Source organism: Convolutriloba macropyga, unplaced genomic scaffold, assembly GCF_964194025.1.
Source record: "Convolutriloba macropyga unplaced genomic scaffold, txConMacr16.3 SCAFFOLD_738, whole genome shotgun sequence".
In the NCBI taxonomy this organism is placed as follows: Eukaryota; Metazoa; Xenacoelomorpha; order Acoela; family Convolutidae; genus Convolutriloba; species Convolutriloba macropyga.
The window spans coordinates 29,727-55,380 of record NW_027451348.1 but is presented as its reverse complement, the minus strand read 5'-3'; the positions used below and the strand labels follow the sequence as shown (position 1 = coordinate 55,380).

Below are 25,654 nucleotides of genomic sequence, written 5' to 3'. Positions count from 1 at the left end.
GTGTTGCTGATAAGATAAAACTGAATATTATAAGATAAGGTAGTAACCTTAGATCACCGTAAAAAACTTGATTTCCTCATGTTTTTCTGTTTAATATTAAAGAAGGTTTAAGAAACGACAGATTCAGATTGAAAAAAAAAATGCTTTTGAAAACTACCTTAAAAACTGGGGAAAATGAAAGTATAGATAATGTCAAAACGAACATTGATGCTTTTTTATCAAATCGATCAGATCCGATCAATTCAACAGATTTTGATTTGGTTTTTCACCCACAATTTCACTATTGTTGGTTGTTTAGTTGGTTAAATAGGCTTCCGAAATCTCTGAAAATCCTTGTTCACCTCAGTTCTCCTGATGCGGCCGCTTTTCTTTTTTTTACTGTTTTTTCTTCTCTTTTATACCTTCAATATTATTATATCATATAGCGTTTCCAATTTTCGCCCGTATATTAGGTTTCAAATATACTCATCCATTTCAAACTGGCACAGAGCTCAAAAGATAAACCATAAAAAAACTGCTAAATATTTAGAACAAAACTGGAATAATCAAAATAACTACGTGGGGAAGGTTGTTTTTTGTTCCTAAAGTAAAAGCATATTGCAGCCCTCAAAACTTGCAGAATGATGTGATTAGATTGACGTATTTAAACTAAAAAACGGTGATAAAAACGTATATAATAGACAAGGAAATTTATTTTTCGTCTATATATATATATATATATATATATATATATATCTTGCAAAATAAATTTCCGTCATACCAACTGTACAGTGAGGGTTAAAATGAACGTTAGATCTTACTGGCGAATATAAAAATTGATTCCGCAACTCTGATTCTTGCTACTATCAGAACTTGGGTCCTCAAAATATTTCATCAGAACTCCCTTGTATCTACAAAATTGAGAGGATGTGTAATGATAACTTACCAGAAGCCCCAGTGCAAAGTTGGCAAACTAATTTAATTTTTAGGGAAAAAAAATTCAGAAGAGATATTTTGCTCACGCCTGCTCAACTATGATTGAATATTTTTTTGTGGTAAGCAAAAAGAAAATAAAAGATGTGAAAACTTTATTTCGTGACAAGGCTCATGTTGTTGAGAGAAGGATAGATTGATTTTGTCATCTTTACATTGTCGTATCTGGTACGCTTGTTAGTGGATATCAACGGCGAAAAAATGTTCTCATTTTTTGTTTCGAATTTTGAGTTCATAATGCTTGAAACCTGAATACAAGAGCCAGGGGCTGCTTACATTCTCTTGTGATGAAATCCTTGCAAAAAACTTTTTCAGAGACAAAGCATGCACGGGTAAAAAATTGAAAAGCAAAGCAATTTTTTGTTGTAGCAAAAAAATTCAGATTTTGCCCTAGCTGAAACTCTTTATGTAATTGAAAACAAAATTTTGTTATAATAAACTCCAATCTTCGTGTCAAAATGAATAGCTCCTTGTGTTGCTGACAAGATAAAACTGCATATTATAAGACAAGGCAGTAACCTTAGATCACCGTAAAAAACTTGATTTCTCGTGTCTTTCTGTTTACTTTTAAAGAAGGTTTAAGAATCGGCAGATTCATATTGAAAAACAAATGCTGTTGAAAGCAATATATTAAAAACTGCGGAAAATGAAAGTGTAGATAATGTCAAAACGAACCTTGATGCTTTTTTATCCAATCGATCGGATCCGATCAATTCAACAGATTTTGATTTGGTTTTTCATTTACAATTTCACTATTGTTAGTTGTTTAGTTGGTTAAATAGGTTTCCGAATTCTCTGAAAATCCTTGTTCACATCAGTTCTCCTGATGCAGCCGCTTTTCTTTTTCTTTTAGTGTTTTTTCTTCTCTTTTATACCTTCAATATTATTATATCATTTAGCTTTTCCAATTTTCGCCCGTATATTAAGTTTCAAATATACTCATCCATTTCAAACTGGCACAGAGCTCAAAAGATAATCCATAAAAAAGCTGCTAAAAATTTACAACAAAACTCGAATAATCAAAATAATTACGTGGGGGAAGGTTGTTTTTTGTTCCTAAAGTAAAAGCTTATTGCAACCCTCAAGACTCGCAGAATTATGTGTATGAGATTGACGTATTTAAACTAAACAACGGTGATAAAACGTATATAATAGACAAGGAAATTTATTTTTTTCGTATATATATATATATATATATATATATATATATATATATACCAACTGTATAATGAGGGGACTATCTAGAATTTTGCAACTGTTTAGAGGAAGGAGTTCGTAACAAAAAATACATATTCTTTGAAGCGAAATAAAGGAAAAAAACTCTTTGCTCTTATGTAAAATAAATTGTTTTGGCCACGCTACTAGGGTTCATATAACTATTACACCCGACAAATGCACATGATATCTTTTAAATAGTAACATGCTAATAACACCACATTATATATAATTGACAACCACAAAAAAACATTGGAACCGAAACAGGATAGATCCAAATTGTTCAGTCAGTGAAAACTGATTAATTTTTCATTCTGTTTCCTAGTTTTTAGTTAATAATCAGTGAACCCTACCTGATAAAAACTGCAAAAAGGTAAGTGAACAAATTAATAACTTCTACTCTTTCCGATTGAGTAGGTAGTTGGTAGAATTAGAGATAGCAGCTGTTAAGAAATTATTTCGAAATGTAATTAATTTGCTGTTTTTAGTCAATTTGAAGCCTTGAAGAACAAACAGGATGAAACAAATGCAGTTAAATGGAATTGTTAAAATAATTAAATTTTTTGAACTGTTTGCACTCTACGTGAAACACGAAACAGTACGTTAACGATGACATAACCATTTGTTAAAAACAGCAAAGGCTTTACTGAGAGCTAAGTTAAAGCAAAAACTAGTGCCAAAAACTATTGAGAGCTGAGTTGAAAAAAGGCAGCCCAAATTCTAGCTTCAAACTGATTGTTCTTCAACAGCACAAGACACCCAAAATAGTATAAATTAGCTGCTATGGTATATTTACTTTACTTTAATAGAGAGTAATACACATTATATGCCCCGTTACCTGAGGGGGGGATAATGAGAAAGCCCGCAAACTTGAAAACCGGTCTTTCAGTCATTTGTTCTTAATTAATAAGTGGATTTAGAAAATCAGAACATGGAAAAGCTCTATAGATTTGCTTTCTTCTAAGATGGATAGAAAAATTCTGAGCTGAAATTAGGCAAGCAGCAATTGGACTAACTAGCAAAGGAAAACTTTTTTTCATTTACTTGAGAAAATTATATGTATGACACACGAACCCTAGTCAAAGCCTCGACTTATGAAAAAACCCCCGACCGATGCTTGTTAAGAAAAAAAATTGGCTTGACTTTAATATTTAACCCCGGGGTGAACAGACAAAACAGTCCCAGACAAAACAGTCCCGGACAAAACAGTCCCAAATAGCAAAATATTCCCAGACAAAACAGTCCCAGACAAAATAGTCCCAAGAAACCAGACAAAACAGTCCCAGACAAAATAGTCCCAAGGCCATTATTATAGCTCTCACACGTATGATTTAACAAGCGGATAATTTAATCCCATGTTCGGTTGTGATAGTTTCATATCAAGTCCCACGGGCCGCTGAGGCATGGCCATGGCCATTAAGTATGTTAAAACATACGGGTAATAGCGACTGCTAATTTGTTGTCGGATTATTGAACGAACATTTCAAAGTACATTGGGTATAATGGCATTAGGTACATTTTATTTGGGACTATTTTGTCTGGGACTGTTTTGTCTGGTTTCTTGGGACTATTTTGTCTGGGACTGTTTTGTCTGGGAATATTTTGCAATTTGGGACTGTTTTGTCCGGGACTGTTTTGTCTGGGACTGTTTTGTCCGGACACGAACCCCGGCTGTGACTGGAACCAAAAGTACTATTTGAGAAAACAACGAAAGAGGAGAGAGGGACTTTAATTCAATATGATCATGAAAAATCAAAATATCAAATTGTAATTGTACTACAAAAGGATCATATTTTTTAATTGAATTGGCGCAGTGAAGGATAAAACGTGCCAGAGTTTTTTAGTCGTTTTTGTTGTTAATGGAAGACATTAGTTTTGCATGCTTTAATTAATCTTTTCAAATTATATCCAAATGTTTCTTTTTTCAACCAGCTCTTCCAGTTTATAAATCTTGTTCAACTAAATATTTCTAGTGCATATTGATACCAATTCGCACATTAAAGTATCGTATCGTTTGACCAATAAAATCAAAGAGATGAAAGAGGTATTAACTCTGTACAGATGAAGTGTTTTTTGATAGAGTTCTCGACATAAAAGTGAGTTTCTGGAAGAAATTTATCTGAACTTACTGGTTGTTAAAGTGTACATTGTTTTTTGTAACGTCAGAACTAGATTTAATGAGATGTAGTCCAATTACAAACCATGGTTCAATAATGACATGCTTAAACTGCACAATAAGCTAAAATACCTACACAAGAGGGTGGCATTTCATTAATAGGTTTAGCCACAAATAATGGCATGATTTTCATTCCTATGTTTTATTGAGAAAAAACCCTATTTATCAATTGAAAAAAATTCGAAAACTAAATTTTACTTTCAAAATTTGACGATTCCTGGTTATCACATCCAACAAAGACTTAAATGAATTTCGTCTACAACTGTCTTTGATATTAGATTTTGTGATTAGAGAAACCATACTAAAAATCAATGAATCTTTTTGTTGAATATACGTATGATAACTCTTCCTTGCACACTCGTTTTTGAATAAATTATTACAATTTTAAAATTTTCGGCCTGATAGGCAAGCAAACAGTCGACAAATTCATCCTTTTTTGCAATTGTAACCCGCTTTTCCCACCGCAGGGTTGGGCTCTGTGTATGTGACATTATTCATTCGTGGCCAAATCGGGGGCAACTGTCAGCTCGAATAAAGCTAACTTAATTGAAAACGGTTATCGAGTTACACGATGAATGAACAACCCTTGCCAAGAGTGCTAACAAAATTATTACACAATAGTAATGAACGCTAAAAATATCAGGATGTTCTCCCGCCGCAATCCATGTGTGAACAACGTCAGACAAGAGGCCGAACTAATTTTTAAAAATACCAGCATTGACTGTGTCATAATGATAATCAATTTACCTTAATTCAAATCCGTCTCTGTCCGGATAACACAACTGGTATAATAGAACTCGATTATTTTTCGAGCTTTCTTTTGTACTCACTTCTTAATAAGGAGCTGTTTAAATGCGCATATGTGCGTTATATACACTCCATGTCTGACATTTTAAACAATTTTTTACTCTATTCTGCTGCCATATTTTTCCGCAAAGCTGTTTTGTGGCATTTAGTGGCACGCTCTGGCCCATTATAGAGAAAATTCAGGAAACTGCGCCAGAGCTTCAACAACATTCCTGGTATCTAGATGACGGTGTCTTGGTGGGCTCAGAGGACGATCTCATTAGATCTTGGGATCTTTTATGCCAGCTCGGACCTGATCGCGGCCTCCACATCAGGGTCGATAAGTGCGAACTGTGGTCCACGGTAGATTTAGACAGACTGGATACAAGAATAAAACGAAATGATATTTCGGGCCTTGAGGTTCTTGGAGCTGCGTTAGGAACCCCAGAGTTTGTCTGCATGAAACTTAACGAAAGGATAGGGAAAATAGGGGTACTTTTCGAAAAGTTGGACTATCTTGATGACCCTCAGTGCGCCCTAGGTATCCTACGCCACTGTATTGGGTCCCCCAAAATGGTGTATTCTTTGCGCTGTCAAACGCCCACACGTCCAGTTATTGAATCCCTAAAAGAATTTGATGCCCAACAGCGCGAAAAACTTGAGAATATCCTTGGAACTGTTCTTCCAGAAGAATCCTGGACTCAAGCAACCCTACCCATAACCCTTTCAGGTTTGGGTGTTCGCCAATGCCAAGATCAGTATAAAGCATCATACATTGGCTCTGTTCTCTCCTCTGAAGATCTTGTTTCCAAAATAACCGGTGAGAGCCCAAAAAACTGCCAAGTTTTTCAGGATCTTTATTCCAGAATAGCACAACTGGACATTTCAAACCTCTCACAAAAGACGATTCAGCATTCTCTTGATAATGAAAAATTTCATGTTCTCAAAGAGAATCTAGCCTGTGAGAGAGAATCCGCCCGACTTCTCTCATTGTCTGTCCGACATGCTGGAGCTTGGTTGTCTGCTCCCCCCATTCCAGCTCTTGGGCTTCATATGGCACCAAATGAGTTTAGCGTTAGTGCAAAGTACAGGTTGGGTGTCCCTGTCTACGAAGCCGAAAGGAAGTGCCCGTTCTGTAAAGCAGGAGTTCTTGACATCTATGGGGATCATGCCATTGCGTGTCACGGTCGGGGAGACGCAATTGCAAGACATGACCGTATTCGAGATAAATTAGTGTCTGCATGCTCATCTGCGAATCTCTCACCAGTAGTGGAAAAAAAGAACCTAATTCCAGAAAGCCAGTCACGCCCTGGAGACATCTTTGTCCCTATTGGAAAGCGGGAAAACCTGCTGCATTTGATGTAACTGTTACTTCGTCGCTGCAATCCAACTCTCTCACTAATGCGGCTACAAAGGCAGGATACGCACTTGATGCAGCAGATGAAAGAAAATATTGTCTCCACGACGATAACTGCGCAAAGATGGGAATCACATTTGTTCCCCTTGCAATTGAAGTTCTTGGCGGGATATCGGCAACCTTCAAGAAAACACTCAAGCGGTTGGCTGTGTTAAGTGACAATCGTTCCTTCCAAGCGCAGGGGTTGTCTGTAGCTTTCTGTAAACTAATGCAATCCTTGTCAATCACCGCTATTCGGGGACAAGCGGAAATGTTGCTGGCACGGGCTCCATAGTAAACTGTTTTGCTTTTTGGGTGCTCGACTGCTCGGAGGGGAGATGGTTGATCCAGTACTGTTGCAATCATTGTCGACAGATATGATCAAGGGGTCTGCCTCAATGATTTTGACACGCTCTTTATGGCCAGATTTAACAAATTCAGAATCAGAAGAGTCGAGATTGTCCTTTAATGATAAGTTGCCAAAACGATTGCAACAAACGGGAGACTTATCAATGTGCAGTTCTAGTATTTTTTATTCTTACCTGACCAAAGTGGGGAGAATAAAAACATACATTTTACATGTGAAAAATAAAAAAATGCCGACGAAATGAGATTCATAAACTGTTGATCTGTTGTATTGACAATCACCGTTTTGTTAACCAAGTTAATTATTTTTGGTTCTAGTGTTTAATTTAAACTTTTTACCGTTTTAATATAGCACCAGTCGATTCATAAATGTTCATCTTGTAACGTGTTTGATTGCAAGGTTGCAATATTGACGTTACTTTCAAATTTCTGTTTCTGTAGAGTAGGACGTCTACACAGTCTTTTTTTAAAAAAAAATTATAATTTGGATCTTGTGCAAAATTGATGAAAGTTACTTATTATATATTCTCTTTGATTTTCAAGAATTCAAGGACCAGACCATTTCGACATCAATTCAGTTGAAGCTGCCTTGTAAACGCAATCTTTCTTAAGAAACAAAATTTTTTGATCAATTTCGCAAACAGCAAGAAGTCAAATATACACTTAGTCTTTTTTTTAAAAAAAACGTCTAACAAATGGCACTTATTAGGACTGCGAGCAAAATTGGAATTATAATACTTCCAGCCATTAGATAAAATATACTAACTTTTTTTTAAAAAAAAGGACGAAAACGGTTGACTGAAAGTTGTTCAGTAACTGTTGTTCCAAAAATGCTACGAAAGGAATACAAACGCTTATCAAGAACTATAATTAAATCCGGTGAACTTGATTTTAGTTTTCGCTCTTGTTGCTTTGCAGCTTTTAACCAGCTGTATTTTCAGCCGGTGAATTTGCTCTCCTTTCAATTTGGGCAATATATTAAATATTAATGCTAAATTTGACCCATTATTTCATCAAAAATTATCGAAAGTACCCATTGTTTTACGCACAATACTATAGTACAAAATTTTATCACATTGCGCAGAGCACTATCACATTGTTAGCACTTGATACGTTTTAATTTAGCCATTTGGCTATAAAGTTTGACGGATAAAATTGAGTATCTTTTAAAATTGTCGTTGAATTTAATCTTAGGTTTAAATGAAGAAACTCTTAGAAAAACCGTTTTTTTACATATCGTGGTTCAAAACACGAACTATCAAATAAAAAATTACAAATACGATGCAACAAGAAAGCCGTTATTGTGTCTGAACAATTTTCATTACAAAAATTTGAGCGAAAAATCAAGAATTAAAAAGTCAAATATTTCATTTAAAGTCAACGTAAACGAACGACATTAGACACTATTTGTTTTGTCAAGGTAAATTATGTCCCTAGTGGTTTAAAAAAATAAAACTATGAGCACGAAAATAGTTCTATCTGAACCCGCTAAAAACCTACCCAATTCTCCTTCACAAAACAAAAACTTTCTAAAGTTTCTAAACACAGAGACAAACAGTTAGACGTGAACAGAAAACCTTATACAAAAAATCCATGACCCATAAGCAATGAGGACACATGTTAAGTGTAAGGACAGCAAAAATTTGTTAAAAAATGTTGTTGTAAAAAATCAGTAGACTTTGAGTAGTAAAAAATGGGTTCAAAGTCAAATTTCCGGACGTAAAAAAATTTTGAAACCAAATGTTTTTCGAACACTGCCCTCTCACTCCACTTTAGAAAGCATTCTCAAAAACAAACGACCTTCAAGCTTTTTGGTCGCATCATTTAACACTTCAGCTGGCTTAAACCACTCCTTCAATTTTATTTGTATTCAGCAAAAAGTCAAGAATGTGGAAAAATCTCTAAAAAGAGCGCTTCAATGTAATTCAAATTGTTTGAAACGCAAGAAACGAAAAGTACTAAAAATAGCGTTGCTCAGGTTAGTTTTCTATTCACAAAAATTCATGTGCACATTCTAAGCAGTATTATAGCGTTTACTGTGATAAAGTTTACAGATTTTAGCTTAAAAATGGTGATTTAGCGCTAAAAATGTTCGGCCAAATTTGTCAAAAAGGAACCGAAGTCTTTAACTAAGGGTCAGAGTTATTACTTTATTGATTATTTTATTTTCATTAATTTCTCACAACTGATGAAAAGCAAAATCATTAACTTAAAGTAAATTCAATAAAATTTTGCTTCAAAAATTCCGTTCAGCGCATGAAAAACTAGAGGCCATTTTTGTAACGTTCCTTACATAACAATTATCAATGAAAACGCGCATAAATTTGCCCAAATTTTATATAAGACAAACCTCCCAAAGTCGGAAGAATTGTTATCGAACGACTAGCGAGGGAAACAATTGAGAAAGGGGAATAATAGGCTAAAAACTTTTGTGGCGCAAAAACTTCTCAATGTGCAGGGGTTGGAGCACATTCCCTCTGGGCTGAAAGCGGCAGACATTACCCCTACGCTACACGGGCTATTTAAAAGTCGCTAAGTTGCTGTTATTTTAGCAATAGATTCAGTTTCCGAATGCCTGCAGTTCAAGTCACTCAAAATTAAGCGTGAAAAAGTGACTTCACTCAAGAAGTAATATCAAAAGAATGTTTTAGAAAGAGATCAAGCAAAAATTTTGCATTAAGAAGACACAAACTTTGACAAAGTTTTATTGATTCCAACTTCATTCGAGAGCAATTAACAAGTTTGTTTGCGTGGGCGAGTCTAAACATCTATATTACGTCCACGCTATTGTTGACCAGCGGATAATTGTGCCCGTGACGGGGTGGTGTCGATTTCATCATTATTGCCACTGCTTCAATCGAACCGATAGCCTCAACCTATTGAATCATTAGAGTGAAAAAATAGTCTCTACGGAGAACATCCTACTTGTTCCAGCCGCAGCTAGTTTCCGATGCTTTAGCCGTACCTGGAAGTTAGAGAATTTTAAATTGGTCAACTTGACTTTCTGGTGTCTCGTAGTTGCAATTAGAAAAAACACCATTGTATAACTCACTTTGGCACGATATTCTACGTTCCCAATTCCCTATCCCTTTGGCTTCAGTTTGGTTGCCAAATCTTCTGCTATCGGGAAATAAAAATACTTCCTACTAAAAATCTGCTATCGGGAACTAAATATTCTGCGAACCAAATATTCGAAAACCTTAATTTTTGGCGATTTTAACATTATTATCTTAGAACAATCATCAATGAAGAAGAGATATTGTGAAATAATTGAATCGCTCGGATATCGAATCCAAAATAATGAATCAACTCGAAAAACAAATCTCAGTTCTTCTTGCATAGATCATATCATAACCGATGATGATTTGGTTTGCAAAACTTATGAAATTTCTATCTCAGATCATTATCCAATTTTGAGTAAAGTTCTCTTTTGGTTGCACTCTATTGACCAAAAAAGAATTATAAAATACCGGAATCTGAATCAAGATTGACTGACCAAAAACTGCTAAACTTTTTGTTTTCGTTAGATCAAAACTTGAAAAAATCAACGGAACCAACCGATGGCAAAATTCAGTTTTTAGTATCAACAATTATGCAAACTCTAAACAGATACACGACAGAGAAAAAAGTAGTTATAACTAAAAACAGATGTCACTGGGTTAATAAAGAAATTAAGAACCTTCTTAAAGAACGCGATCAAGCCAGAAAAAAATGGGTTTCGTCTGATGAACCAAAAGACAGAGAGAAATATAATTCTTTGAGAAAAGAAATAACAAGCAAAATTAGAAAATCAAAGCAAGCATATTTTTCGCGGTTGCCAGACCAGGAAAATAGCAAAACAATTTTTGATACCTTAAAAATTCTAAAGATACAAAAAGAGACGCAGCAACATGTAGACTTGGACGCTGACCATTTTAATTATTATTTTGTAACTATCGGAGAAAAAATTCTGTCTAAAAATCCAAAATTACAGCAACGCCAACGCACTAATTGTTTCCACAAATCATTTTTTAAGCATAGTACAAACGTACTGGAAGTCTTGTCCATTGTAAAAACTTTGAAAAACTCTAAGTCAAGAGATTTTGATCAAATCACTAACATGGTTCTTCGCTTATGTTTACCTGTAATAACGGAACCGCTAGTTGACATTCTCGATGATTGCATAAAGAGCCATACTTTTCCGCAGTGCTTCAAAATTGCAAAAGTGTTGGCACTTCAAAAAAGGGAACTTGGATGCCCCCAAAAACTATAGACCAATAAGTTTGCTACCAACCATTAGCAAAATTTTCGAAAAAATTATTTACAAAAGAATGGTTAACTTCATCTCCAAAAACAAACCCTTTTCGTTGAGACAATTTGGTTTTCGCTCAAAAAGATCATGTATTCATGCCATAGTTGAAATAACTGAAAATATAAGATTGTCTATGAATAACAAAAACCCTTGTGCATCAGTTTTCCTTGGTATAACAAAAGCTTTTGATATCATTGATCACTCACTAATACTCAACAAACAAAAAATTTTTGGTTTTAGAGGCCATTTTAAAACGCTTATTCAGTCCTACCTCAACAACCGCCAACAATATGTTTTCTTCCGGTCCAAAACCTCTGAGATAAAAAATATTAAAAATGGTGTCCCACAGGGCTTTGTGTTTGGCCCACTCCTCTTCTTAAATTTTGTAATGATCTGCCAACACATATGCAAAAATCGGAAATCACATTGTTTGCTGACGACGCCAACATACTTTGTGGAGGAAAAGATATTGAAACAAATAATAAAGATAGCATTACGGAGGCGATATCATGGTTCAATGAAAACAAACTTTGCGTTAATTCTAAGAAATCTCAGTTGATGTGTTTTGTTAAAGACTTAGGGCTTAACTTGAACCCAATTTTGCCCGATTGTGAACTACCAGAATCTGTAAAATATTTAGGTATAACTCTTGATAGAAAACTGAATTTTGACTTTCATATTCAACAAACTACAAATTAAACAGCATCTGCGGTGTTTTTATAGAATTCGCGACTATTATCCAATTTCGAAAATGATAGTTTTATAAAGTTTTTGCCAAGCCCGTGATCTCTTACGGTCTATTGGTTTATGGCTGCTAACAAAAAGAGACTAACAAAATTGATGTTCCAACGAAAAACTTTGCGAGCCATCTTCTATCGAATGCGGACAGATAGCCTTCAACATTATTACAAAAAAACAAAATACTCACTGTTTTTGACTTATACTTTCTTGAACTTCTGAAGGAAACTGTTGAAGAAATTGCAGAGATCTCCTTGCTCTTTCATTGATCTTGAAAACGTGTCATCCTGTAAATACCACACGGAACCTCAAAAGGTTTAATAAGGCAGGTCAAATTTAATAATGCAGCACTTGGAAACTCACTGCGGTTAAGGCTGACTAAGACATAATTTTAGCAAATCGAATTACCTGTCTCCCTCAGATATTGAAATTAAAAAAATGAATTCAAAGCAGCTCAAAAATTTAGTAGATCAAACTTTCAAAAACTACCTTTTCGACAGTAAGTCTTTTTTTACTTTAATTTATGGCTGATTAGTGGCTGAGGTACAAACTAACTCGTTCTTAATTTTCTGCAAGGTAAAATATAATTGATGAGTTTTTCAAAACGGACGTCACCTAAACGAGCTGTAAAGCTTATCTGACGTACCTCTTGAAAACGTTTATAGTTATTAATTGTAAACTGTTTTCAAGGAACTTAATTCAATTTAATAATAATAATGGGAAAAAATGATGCACTTTCGGTCTGTACATTTCATATAAACATAATGAGGCTTCTGCTTGCGCAAAACTTCCCCCGCTGGGTGAAAAGATTTCAAATCAACTTTTAATGTCATCTCTACGCGTGACACGATTTTAAATCATATTTCAATTTCAAAGAGTCATTCCGAGATGAACATGCTTTTCCTAAACAGTGCTACAGTTTATGGAAGAAATAAGAGTAAATTTATAACAAACAAATGATCAGGCCACCGTACAAAAATCCCAGAAATTAACAATTTGGGAAGATTTCAAGGAAGGCATTTCAATGCAGGTACATCGCAGGTATTCCAATGATTTCGACAGGTAGTAGTTATTAAAATCATCAAAAACAATCAAATTCACTTTCAATTAGTTATATACATTTTACTACATATTTACAACTAAAAAACAAAGCAACCAAAAGTCAGGAAAACAAAATTAATTAATTAAGAGCTAAATAACTTTTGAGCATTAATTTGATGCCTTGCATCAGAGCTGGCTTGTTTCCCTTTGAAGTAATTTCTGTCACTGTATCGATCTTTCCATTGCTGCAAAATGACAGCAGTAGGTTTTGATTTTGTGCTATCATTTATTTCTGGGATTCTGAGCTCACATCATTTGCGAACAACCTACGATTACAGAGTTACAACTGCAAAATTACCCAAATGGCAAGACTAAGGGCAAACAACGTAATTTTTTGAAGGGGAACACCCCGTTCATAAATTTTTACTGTCAGATCAGGATTTCAAGTAATTTACCTTAGCGTCTAAATTATCACTTTAAGCTATATCAGTTTGAGGTAAAAGTTCTGCTATTTTATCTCGAGTTTCTGGATCTAGTTTTTCCGGAAAGATGACTTCAAACACTACAATGAGATCGCCGAACACAGTCGGATCTTTAGACGAAGGCATTCCTAGTCCAGGAACCCTACGCTCAGTTTGTGGCGAGATCAAACTATCGTGATCCATTTGCAGCTCCACTGGGCTCCCCTTGATTGTGGGCACGACAAAACTCGTCTCTGAGAACACCTGAAACAAATATTGTAGACAAATCATTGAACTATTTTTGGAGACCCCGATCTTATTTAACTGTGCAAACGATTGGCTTTGCAGGAACGTAAACAGGATTTCTCACACAATCATAGCCAACCTACATAAATTCCACGCAAGCGTAACATAATAAATGAAAATGTCGCAAAACACAAGAACGAACGGTGAAAGAATATTTAAAATATAATGATTAAGCAAACAGAAATAGAACCAACCTAATCGCAAAGCTCCTCAATATGTATGTATAAAACGGAAATGAAACATGCGCCACTTAACTAAGTTTTTAAAAACATGAAAAATTGCTTAAAAGGACAGAAGTATATGCTAAACTTGATGTTATACTGTTTACGTTTTTGTGAAATTCACATTAACTGAACTAAAACTTAGAAGAAAGACACCTTTAGATGGCTCAATATGTCAGCCCAAAAATGTTCCTAACTTTTCTTTTCTCAAGCTGCCTTCATTTGTCACTCTCTCACTTACCTCGTTTTTTCTAGAAATAAGTAAATGAAACTCAACATAGAATCTATGTAAGGAGTGTTACCAGGACAAAATTGTGTCTGATCTACAAAAACTTTATTAAAAATTACAAAAATTGGCTCACTGCAGTAGAAGCTTTCAAATTTTACAAACCGCTCAGTGTCTCTTCATCATGACTTTTTAAATGTGTTTTTCTTAAATAAATGTAACTTCAATCAAAGCACATTTTCCTTTAAAATGAAGTAAACACAATATCACACATACCTGTTTGAGCGATACGCGTTTGATGAAAATCAGATCATTCCTTTTTCTGCTAAATGTCTCGTGACTCAACTCGACCAAAACAATGATCAAATCACCAGTCAAATTATTGGCATCATCGTCGCCAAATCCCTCATAAGTCAATTTAGTTCCGTGCTTCCAACCTGGCTGAATTTCAATTTCCAACTCAAAGTTCTCATCTTCAAGGCGCCATTGTTCGTCAAAACGTTTTCTAGCAACTTGTGCAGTTTTGGAACAGCCATAGTAGAACTCTTCGAGCTTGACTTCAATTTCCATTTCAATTGGTGGCATTACTTTCCGGCTTGTACGTTTGGCATTACTACGAGAACTGATACACTCGTTGTAAGGATAGGAATCTGTTTTGCTTTGATGTTTGCCACTACTTCGTAACGACTGTTTCCTAATTATTGGCTGTGAAAAGTTGGCATTTTGGTTGATTTTGGCAAAAGGCTGCTGGCAACGTACTCGGCGGAAGATTTCCCAGGGTTCGATGTCGTTAGGAATATGCTCGTTGGGATAGTTGTTTGAGGTGAAAGCTATAGAAACGAAGAAACCGCTCAGATCAAACAAGAATTTTGGGAGCGAAGTGACCAAAGTGGAGAGAACAAAACCAAATAGCCCGAAAGGGCTACCTCACGTTTGGAGAAACGAAATGGACTGCTGATATTTGGTTCATTAAACTGTTGATCCGTTGTGTTGATGACTATAGTAATGATAACCAAGTTAATTATCAATTAAATGTAAACCAACCAACCAACCGACTTAACAGCGTCTTTGAGGCCTCGATAAATGAAGAGCATCTATATATGATTATTCCAACCCTCCGAGTTTATTGGGAATTAAAGAACTTTATGCAAGCATGAATTTTTTGCTGACTCAATTTTGGCCAACTGATATCTTCTGAGGAGATAAAAGGATGGTAACATTGAAAAGATCTTAGAAAACTGAATCAATCAGTGGCATGCATTTTGATTTATCGAGGAAAAAATAACGCTAGTTGTCTTCAAGGTTCCACCTTCTTAGTTTTCATGATAGCAAACGAAAAAAAACTTATCAACAGAAACAAAATTATCTGAACTTAATTTCAAATATAGTTTTCACTGATTTCTGATTTCCATTAGATCTCAATTGAACAATAAACAGCATGAACAATTAATTCTAGATATTGAACTTTTTTCTCACTTTCAGCTCTCTAATCCTAGGCGGGGCGCATCAATTTTTCTTTATGGATGTGAAACCATCAGTCGAAGGTAGGGTTCGAACCCATTCTGCCTCCTCTTCCTTCACCGCTACAGATGCATTAACCACTCGGCTATCAGGGCCTACTCATCCTATCTCTAACAATCAGTTTTGTTTGAACAACAAACTTTATTTCGGAGTGAGAGCATTTTAAGTCACCCAAAAACCAAGAAGTGCGTGAAAAAGTCACCCGAGGAGTCAAAGAGTATTCTAGAAAAAAAGCGCAAAAACAGTCAAGCAAAAATTTTCCATAAAAAAGACACGTTTACACTATTTTTTTTCTCATCCGAGAGCAATTAAACATTTACGAAAAGAGAAAAATCGACAACCTAATCAATTTTGGTCCACAGTGTAAAAAAGTTTTTTTGTGGTCTGCAGTTTCATAAGATTGAATTAGAATCAATAAACATGGTGATTTCAGCTCCAAATTGGAAGAAAATAAGCTTACTGCTATTATCAAATAGCAGTATACTCTACGGAACTTTGAAAACTTAATGCACTTAGAGTCATTAAACACTGTCTGCGTGCCCGGGCGTTATCGTTCAATCCCATCGCTTTTGATTTCACTTTTTGACCTTGACCATAGTTCCGTAAATTTGCTGAATAAACTCAATTCTGTTGAAACAGCGAATGAAGAGAGTCAGTCAAACATGAAAGTCGTGACTCATGTAAAAAAAAGTAAAACAAAACAAAAAAATAGAATGATAAGTCTTGAAATACGATCCAACTGACTGGAACGAACAAGTTAACGCTCATTGACCTGACCAACAGCACATTACGGAGCCAAATAGACAAAAGTTCAAAAATTTAGAGAAAATAAAAAACAATAGCATTTAAAATCGTGAATATTTTTGGGATCAGGCGCTGAATAGCAAGTTTTTCGGTCAAATCCAAAGAGTCAAAACTTGCTAGCAAATAAAATTCATGCTCGATATATAAGAGGCCAGCAAAGGTACGGGAAAATAAATACTTAAAAAATATTAAACAAACAAGTTATTTGACAAAAAAACCAAAATCCGTTAAATCATCTTGGTGTCAATGGCTGCATAACAAAAAATACTTCCAAAATAGATCAAAAACAAATTATTGACGTGAGCTCAGGTGTAAAAAATCACAAATCTCAATCACAAAAAAGCAAAATAACATTACAAATTTGTAAAAAAAAATATTCATTTTTAAGGCTTCAAAATCAAAATCTCCCTAGCCAATAATTACCAAAATAACTATCTTGCAACATACCAGATATCTGATTTAACATAAAAGAAAAAAAAAGTAAACTTCAAGAACTGAAAAATCAGAAAAATTAATAAAAATTTGATAAAGTCAGTAAATATAATGCCCTCAAAACAAGTAGATGCAGCTAAGAACTTCACGTAATAAAGCACAAGGTTTCGAAAGCTACCAGAATTCCAACTTGTTTTAAAAAAAAACTCGAAATATTAAACCATTTTTTCAATTAAAAAAAACAAAAATTTTCAAAATTCACTACAATGTTTTGTGTTTAAGTTGGCATTACCAATAAAGATACCCCAAAAAATGACATTAGAAAATATCTTGCAAAGTCAATTCATAAAACCTGACCGACATCAATGTAAGGCCTATTTAAGGAAAACTCACAAACCAAAAAAAACTGCACAACTCCGGGCTGGAAAATCAAGAAATCACCTTTGCAACCTGAAATTAGACTTTTCAGCATTTTTAACGCATTATGCATTTTAAACACCACTAAAGCAAGCTGTGTTCATCCCCATTAGAATACTCAAAGATACGGAAAAATGTGTTAGCACAAATTCAAAAAAAACAGCAACACAAGTCCTGATTTACAATATAAAAGTGACAGGATAAAGAAAAAATGAGAAAACTGATTTTCACTTTTGTCTTTGAAACATTGTGGTGATAGTCATTATACCCCGTAGTAAAATATTGAAACCTCTAACAGTATCAAACTATCCGCCATTGGAGAGCATATACAGACAATGACATCAAAAATCATAAAAATCATTAAACATCAAAATCGTTAAAACTTAGTTCCCAAATGAAACCATTGAATAAATTTTATGAACAAGAATTATTGAACAAGAACTTTATGCAAGCATGAATTTTTTGCTGACTCAATTTCGGCCACCTGATATCTTCTGAGGAGATAAAAGGATGGTAACATTGAAAAGATCTTAGGAAACTGAATCTATCAGTGGCATGCATTTTGAGCATTTTGATTTATCGAGGGAAAAATAACGCTAGTTGTCTTCAAGGTTCCACCTTCTTAGTTTTCATGATAGCAAACAAAAAAAAACTTATCAACAGAAACAAAAATATCTGAACTTATTTTCAAATATTGTTTTCACTGATTTCCATTAGATCTCAATTGAACAATAAACAGCATGAACAATTAATTCTAGATCTTGAACTTTTATCTCACTTTCAGCTCTCTAATCCTAGGCGGGGCGCGTCAATTTTTCTTTATGGATGAGAAAACATCAGTCGAAGGTAGGGTTCGAACCCCGACATTCTGCCTCCTCTTCCTTCACCGCTACAGATGCATTAACCACTCGGCTATCAGGGCCTACTCATCCTATCTCTAACAATCAGTTTTGTTTGAACAACAAACTTTATTTCGGAGTGAGAGCATTTTAAGTCACCCAAAAACCAAGAAGTGCGTGAAAAAGTCACCCGAGGAGTCAAAGAGTATTCTAGAAAAAAAGCGCAAAAACAGTCAAGCAAAAATTTTCCATAAAAAAGACACGTTTACACTATTTTTTTTCTCATCCGAGAGCAATTAAACATTTACGAAAAGAGAAAAATCGACAACCTAATCAATTTTGGTCCACAGTGTAAAAAAGTTTTTTTTGTGGTCTGCAGTTTCATTAGAATGCATTAGAATCAATAAACATGGTGATTTCAACTCCAAATTGGAAAAAAAATAAGCTTACTGCTATTATCAAATATCAGTACACTCTATTGAACTTTGAAAACTTAATGCACTTAGAGTCATTAAACACTGTCTGCGGGTCCGGGCGTTATCGTTCAATCACAGCGCTTTTGATTTCACTTTTTGACCTTGACCATAGTTCCGTAAATTTGCTAAATAAACTCAATTCTGTTGAAACAGCGAATGAAGAGAGTCAGAAGTCAAACATTAAAGTCGTGACTCATGCAAAAAAAGTAAAACAAAATAAAAAAAATAGAATGATAAGTCTTGAAATACGTTCCAACTGACTGGAACGAACAAGTAAATGCTCATTGACCTGACCAACAGCACATTACGGAGCCAAATAGACAACAGTTCAACAAATTTAGAGAAAATAAAAAACAATAGCATTTAAAATCGTGAATATTTTTGGGATCAGGCGCTGAATAGCAAGTTTTTCGGTCAAATCCAAAGAGTCAAAACTTGCTAGCAAATAAAATTCATGCTCGAAATATAAGAGGCCAGCAAAGGTACGGAAAAATAAATACTTAAAAATATTAAACAAGTTATTTGCAAAAAAATGAAAATCCGTTAAATCATCTTGGTGTCAATGGCTGCATAACAAAAAAAATACTTCCAAAATAGATCAAAAACAAATTATTGACGTAAGCTCAGGCGTAAAAAAATCACAAATCTCAATCACAAAAAAGCAAAAAAATAACATTACAACTTTGTAAAAAATATTCATTGTTGTGGCTTCAAAATCAAAGTCTCCCTGGCCAATATTTACCAAAATAACTATCTTGCAACATACCAGATATCTGATTTAACATAAAAGAAAAAAAAACAAACTTCAAGAACTGAAAAATCAGATAAAATTAATAAAAATTTGATAAAGTCAGTAAATATAATGTCCTCAAAACAAGTAGATGCAGCTAAGAACTTCACGTAATAAAGCACAAGGTTTCGAAAACTACCAGAATTCCTACTTGTTTTTAAAAAAACTCAAAATATTAAACCATTTTTTCAATTAAAAAAAAACAAAAATTTTCAAAATTCACTACAATGTTTTGTGTTTAAGTTGGCATTACCAATAAAAAAAACCCCAAAAAATGACATTAGAAAATATCTTGCAAAGTCAATTTATGAAACCTGACCGACATCAATGTAAGGCCTATTTAAGGAAAACTCACAAACCAAAGAAAAACTGCACAACTTCGGGCTGGAAAATCAAGAAATCACCTTTGCAACCTGAATTTAGGCTTTTCAGCATTTTTAACGCATTATGCATTTTAAACACCACTAAAGCAAGCTGTGTTCATCCCACTTAGAATACTCAAAGCTACGGAAAAATGTGTTAGCACATCTTCAAAAAAACAGCAACACAAGTCCTGATTTACAATATAAAAGTGACAGGATAAAGAAAAAATGAGAAAACTGATTTTCACTTCTGTCTTTGAAACATTGTGGTGATAGTCATTATACCGCGTAGTAAAAAATTGAAACCCCTAACAGTATCAAACTATCCGCCATTGGAGAGCATATACAGACGATGACATCAAAAATCATAAAAATCATTAAACATCAAAATCGTTAAAACTTAGTTCCCAAATGAAACCATTGAACAAATTTTATGACCTCCAATTATGAGGCCTGATCGGATTGGATCAGACATTCATGACTGGGCGAAAAGTAAAAAAAAAACAGCAAAAAGGGCAAAATCAAAAAAAAATTATCAAAGTTAAGTGTCAGTGTGATGAAACATTAAACTGCAAAAATTGAAGAACATTAGTATCTCACCAGAAAGCTGAAAAACATTGTCATCAACCACATGCAATGGTGAATTAAAATGAACAGCAAATACGCTTTATCAAAAACTTTTCAACATTTGACACTCGAAAAAGAAATAAGGACAATTAGAAAAGCATACCAATTTATAAATGAAACAAGTTTAAACTCAATAGACAAATTCAAAACATAATAGGAGTTCGACACATGTAAAAAAAGGAAAATAGAACACAATTTTTAAAAATCGTAAGAACCAATAGTTATACACAAGAAGGTTGAAACAGATGGAATACATTAAGAGAGCAATTGAGCTCTTTCAATTGTTGTCCTCGAAGACAAAATAAAGAAACAAATAAGTAAAGACGAAGTTTGTTTACTCAACAAAGGGTGTTGCAATTATTAAAAAACGACAAAGTCGGAAAAAGTGACGTCTGCATTAATTCAAATTGTTTGTTATCATTAAAAACGCCTGAAATCCTCAATCAACAAAGCAAACTTATAAAACATAGCTGGCAGATTTTCAAAAAATAGCCGCAATAGCTTTGTAGATCTGCAGTCTCGAAAAGAGAAGAAACAGGCCAAAAAAAGGAAACTGCTTTTTATTAAAAACTTAGACGTTATATTTTGATTGAGAATCTGTTTAAATTAATGCTGCTTCTATTATAACCTTCAATTAGTGTTACACACAATAACTTGACCTTTTATTTGAATTGAGGTTAAAAAAACAACCTCAGAGTGACGAAGTCATTTTTGAGTCACGTGTGACCAAAAGCTTAATTACTCGAATGAACGCAAAACCTCGCTCCACTATGTGAAAAATAATATCGCTCCACTATGTGAAAAATAATATCACTCCACTATGTGAAAAATAATATCAATTAGAAAAACAAAAGAAGGCCAATAATAGCCCCTCCCATCACTTCGCGGCTATTAACAACGGAATCTTTCCCTCATTAGAAATTAGAGAAGACGTATTAACTATGCCGATGGCAAAGAATTCAAAGACGCTAAATAGGGGCAAGACTAAAAGTTGGTCTTTAACATATCAAATGGCGTCACAGTCGAAAAACTTGGTTGAATATCACAAGCACGAGATTCGAACAATTTCAGCTAAGACACGTACTTCACTGTACTGCACCAGCGTCAAGAAATCAGTCACCGAATGTAAAATAAAATGACCCCGAAATAAGTGAGCGATCTTCAATAACGACGCTCAAATAAAATCGAATATCCATTTAACTAGATTATCAATAGCTTTTTATCAATAGATTATCAATAGAAAAACTAGATCACCAATAGCAAACTGAGCAGATGACACTGCCTATAAACACTCATAATGTACACTTTGTCCATGGCTGATGCAGAAGCAAAATCAAACGAAAAACTCAATATTGAACCAAATGTTTTTTTGTTTGAGTCAAGTTTGCGCAAGAAGCACTTATCGCCAAACCAATGTTTTCGGTAAATGTCCTGTTAATAGTGCCGTTGAACCAAGCTACAATTAACATGGATAAGTTTTCATTTTTTAACATGAAGTTTGGTTAAAAGAATTCATAACTTTCTCGAAAAATAATGAAAAATTAATCATTTGAAAGAGCTCAAATGATGGTTTTTTTGTTGCTCTATAATTCAAAAAAAAAAAAAAAATAAAACGAACAGAAAAATTGTTAATATAATTTAAAAAAATGATCAAATTGGCTAAAAAAGGACTGAGACTGCACGTAAATCGGCAAACGTTGCTCTAGAACGACAGGTGGGGCAAATTAATTCAGAGGGTGCTGTAGCCTAGATCAACTTCTATTGATGCAAAAAAAAACGATTAGGCAGTGGTTGGCATCCTCGACCTCGGGTGGTAGACTGAGGCACTTACCACTCGGGTATCAGGGCCTTGTGATAACCCTAACTTACAATCGATTTTTTTAACGACAGACTTCATTTCCCAATAAGAGCAATTTAAATCTCTCAAAAATCAAACTCGAGAAAGTTACTCGAGAAGTGAAATTGAAAGTATGTTCGCGAACACTAAGCACAAAAATTTTGCTTAAAAAAGACACTCAAGTTTACAATAATTGACTCAAAAATTGCTCGCGCGAAATTAAAAACAAGTGTTGTTCTGAGACACCCTCGAAAAGTCACTAGTCATCTGAAACTATCAAAGAACTACTTTTGCAAAAATTCGATTAAAATTTGGGTAACAAATTTCGCTTTCCCTTGCAATTGTTGTTAAATTTGAATTCTAGACACCACCAGCGTTGTGAATGTAACCTAATGGCTGGTCTGCGATACCATCCAAAAAACCGCAAAATTGTTTCGAATCATCAAAAAACTATATCATTCAAAAAATCAATTTGAATCGTCAAATTCGGTCAAAAATTAAGGCAAAATGACAAGATGCTGACATAAAGTGATCAAAAAGTTTTTAAAATGTAATTTATTGTAATTTCTCTTTGCAGTGAAATTCAAGACGCAAAGAGCTTTAAATGGATACTACATTAGCTGTCTGGCAGTCCTCAAAAAAGTCAAAACTTTCTAAACAAAAAAGTGGGTCTATTATAAAGTTCTCCCATTTTCCCCAAAAAGCGGGTATTGCTCCATAGTTATAATAGATTAAACTTACTATTGAGCATAGTTGAGTTGCGTCTGGCTATTCTTGATCTCGAATGCTGAGAAGATGCATCATATATGGCTCTTTTGTCAGGATCTGATAGAACTGCGTATGCCTCTGCTACCTTCAAATAGAAAAAACTTATTTTTTGACGTCATCAAATCTTCTATTGACCAACTTTATGCCCCTTTGTCCTAATTGGTATCAAATAGTGGACTCTGGCATATGAAAAATTTTGTCTTGCCTTTTGGAACATTCGAGTAGAATCTTCTCTCACGCCATCGATAAATCCGCACTTTTCATCTGTAGCCAGACTGGGTTGGTTACGATCTGGATGAAATTTCATTGCCAGTTTCTTGTAAGAAATCCTGATTTCCTCTTCACTGGCATTTTTACCCACACCCAGAACGCAGTAATGGCTATTTGACTCGCCAGGTAGTACCATTCTGGTCTAATTGATAAAGAGGTAATTATCGTTTGTCGGGGGTAAGTAGTGGTGGTACTTTTTCTTTCCAGCTCCTGACATCAAAAAAACTGAAACAAATAACCTATAAACAGTATGGATGCCAACCACTAATAACTAATGGATAAAAGAGAATTTAATCAGTGAAAACTTTTACATGATGTGAATGTGTATCTTTTTACACGCCGTTGAAAATGTAGATAATTTCCAATTTTCAAAACCTTTTTTGTCGAAAATGCTTTGATAATCATTTTTAAATCCAAGAGCTACATCATTGCTGTATTGGTCATAAATTAGCAGAAATGGACCATCAGCTCAAAGAAAGAACGGGAAAATTATGTGTCATTCTGATAAAAATTGGCAAGAATCATGTTAAATTTCTAACAGAAATTGCAATATCTAAAACTATTGGGAAAAATATTACATTATTAAGAGACATCAATGAAAAATAACCAAAAGCCACAGGTCATCAGAGCTGATATTGATCGCAATCGTTAAATGGTATCGTTAGACTTAAATCCCGATTATGTAGTCAAAATACCCGGTAGAATTAACGCTAGAATAATTAGAAGGGTTTCATCCGTAATACGTTGCTTCGAAAAATCTTACCGTTCCTTGAGTGGATTTGGATTAAAAAGACAGCTGCCAGGGAGGAAAAATATCCTTTCATTTTACTATTGATCTGATTTACAAAGATTGGAGCAGATAGCGTTGTTCACTAATCCATTAGTTTGTTACGTGCTACTACCGAGAAAGTCTGCTAGTTCAATATCTTAACCATTAAGATACCATCATCACTGAAAAACGAAGAACTCAAGCGTGAAAAATTCTAGAACAAAAGCAAAAAATCGGTCAAAAATGTTGCAGAAAAAAACGCTTACGATAATTGCTTCGAAATTCGTTCGAGAGCAATTAAAAGCATCTGTTCTTGTTGATTCCGTTATACAGTGTTGCTTCAGGCTTGAGCTGAAGATATGTATAAACGGGTTGCTTCGGGCATGCTAGTTTCAATCATCGTCTTTACATTGTTATTCTTAGATAATGATCAATACCCAATATACAAAACGCTAAATTTCGGTTAAACTGTTTGAACAGTTCAAAATTTAATTACTTTCAATTTTGGCATAGCATTTCTCAGAATGTCTTCAATAGCATTAGTGACTTTAGTTTGCATGACAGCTAAAAACTCCAGCGTTGGATGCTCCAAACGTTTGAGACCAAAATTGGACAGACCAGGATTCCGGCTCAGATTCAGCTTCGTCAATGATACGAGTGAACAGAATAACTTCTGTTCATTTTCTCGAACAGACGTGAAAATGTTATCTGACAGATTATTCCCCACCAAACTCAAAGTCGACAATACTGTCAAATTTTGAATCAAACCAACATCTTGGTCTGTAATTTTTGTGTAATCTAGGTTAAGTTCGTTTAGAGATAATTTACAAAGTGATGGAATGCTTCGTGAATCGAAGTTTGTATTCGACAGAATTAAACTTTGCAGGGTTGGTTTTTTCTCCGAAACCAGCAAGTCGAAGTATGTTTGAAATCCTTCAGGAGTAACATGGCAACAATTGGTCAAATCAAGGTCGGACAAATTCATATTCGCTAACGCTAACAGATGTTTATCCGTGAAATTTGACTTCAAAGGAATGCTGAATTTTCTTAAATTTAAGTTACTCAAAGCGTCAAAAATCTGCGACATTGCAGCAGGATGACAACTATTTGTTATGTCCAAGGAATCTAACTTGGGGAGGTTGCTCAAAATAGTTATATCTCGCAAAGCGCAATTCGAAGCCGATAAACTTCGCAGCCTTTTTAGACGAATTAGCGGCTCGAGCAGAACAATATTAGTATTGTTGATAAGTAACGAAACCAGATTGGGCGCCAACTTAGCGATTAATTCGGCATCGTCTTGAAAAGTGGTCGACAAATCCAGAAGCATAAGGCTTTTCATGACAAAACCATCATCAACTAAACTTCGAACAGTTGTTGAGTTAAACTTCGTCGAAGCGGCTTCAAAAATTTCCAAATTTGGAAGTTTCTTCAACAATTCGCCAACTGCGGCTGATGTGAAATTCGGACAATGTGAGATAACTAGTCGTCCCAGGGTCATGATTTCTCCAATATACCCGAGGGCAAAATCTGTCAGATTTTCACCGCCT

The 25,654-nt window shown here is 34.6% G+C and overlaps 1 protein-coding gene across 1 annotated transcript; it reads right to left on the bottom strand.

Annotated features, from left to right (window-relative positions):
• Nucleotides 1-13,018: 13,018 nt before the first annotated feature.
• On the bottom strand, nucleotides 13,019-23,644 carry LOC142356593 (dnaJ homolog subfamily B member 4-like). Its single transcript, XM_075408457.1, has 4 exons — nucleotides 23,274-23,644; nucleotides 23,042-23,153; nucleotides 14,472-15,025; nucleotides 13,019-13,706 (listed from the first exon to the last, which is right to left on the bottom strand). The coding sequence occupies exons 1-4, from the start codon at nucleotides 23,472-23,474 to the stop codon at nucleotides 13,458-13,460; spliced, it is 1,116 nt and encodes a 371-aa protein (XP_075264572.1). The 5' UTR covers nucleotides 23,475-23,644; the 3' UTR covers nucleotides 13,019-13,457.
• Nucleotides 23,645-25,654: the final 2,010 nt, after the last annotated feature.

Excerpts from the sequence above, each read along its gene's own strand:
- LOC142356593 (XM_075408457.1), bottom strand. The coding sequence starts at position 23,474 with ATGGTACTACCTGGCGAGTCAAATAGCCATTACTGCGTTCTGGGTGTG. Across the intron at positions 23,154-23,273 it reads CTACTCGAATGTTCCAAAAG|GTAGCAGAGGCATACGCAGT; the intron begins GCAAGACAAAAT and ends TTCTATTTGAAG. Across the intron at positions 15,026-23,041 it reads CAACTCAACTATGCTCAATA|CTTTCACCTCAAACAACTAT; the intron begins GTAAGTTTAATC and ends TCGTTTCTATAG.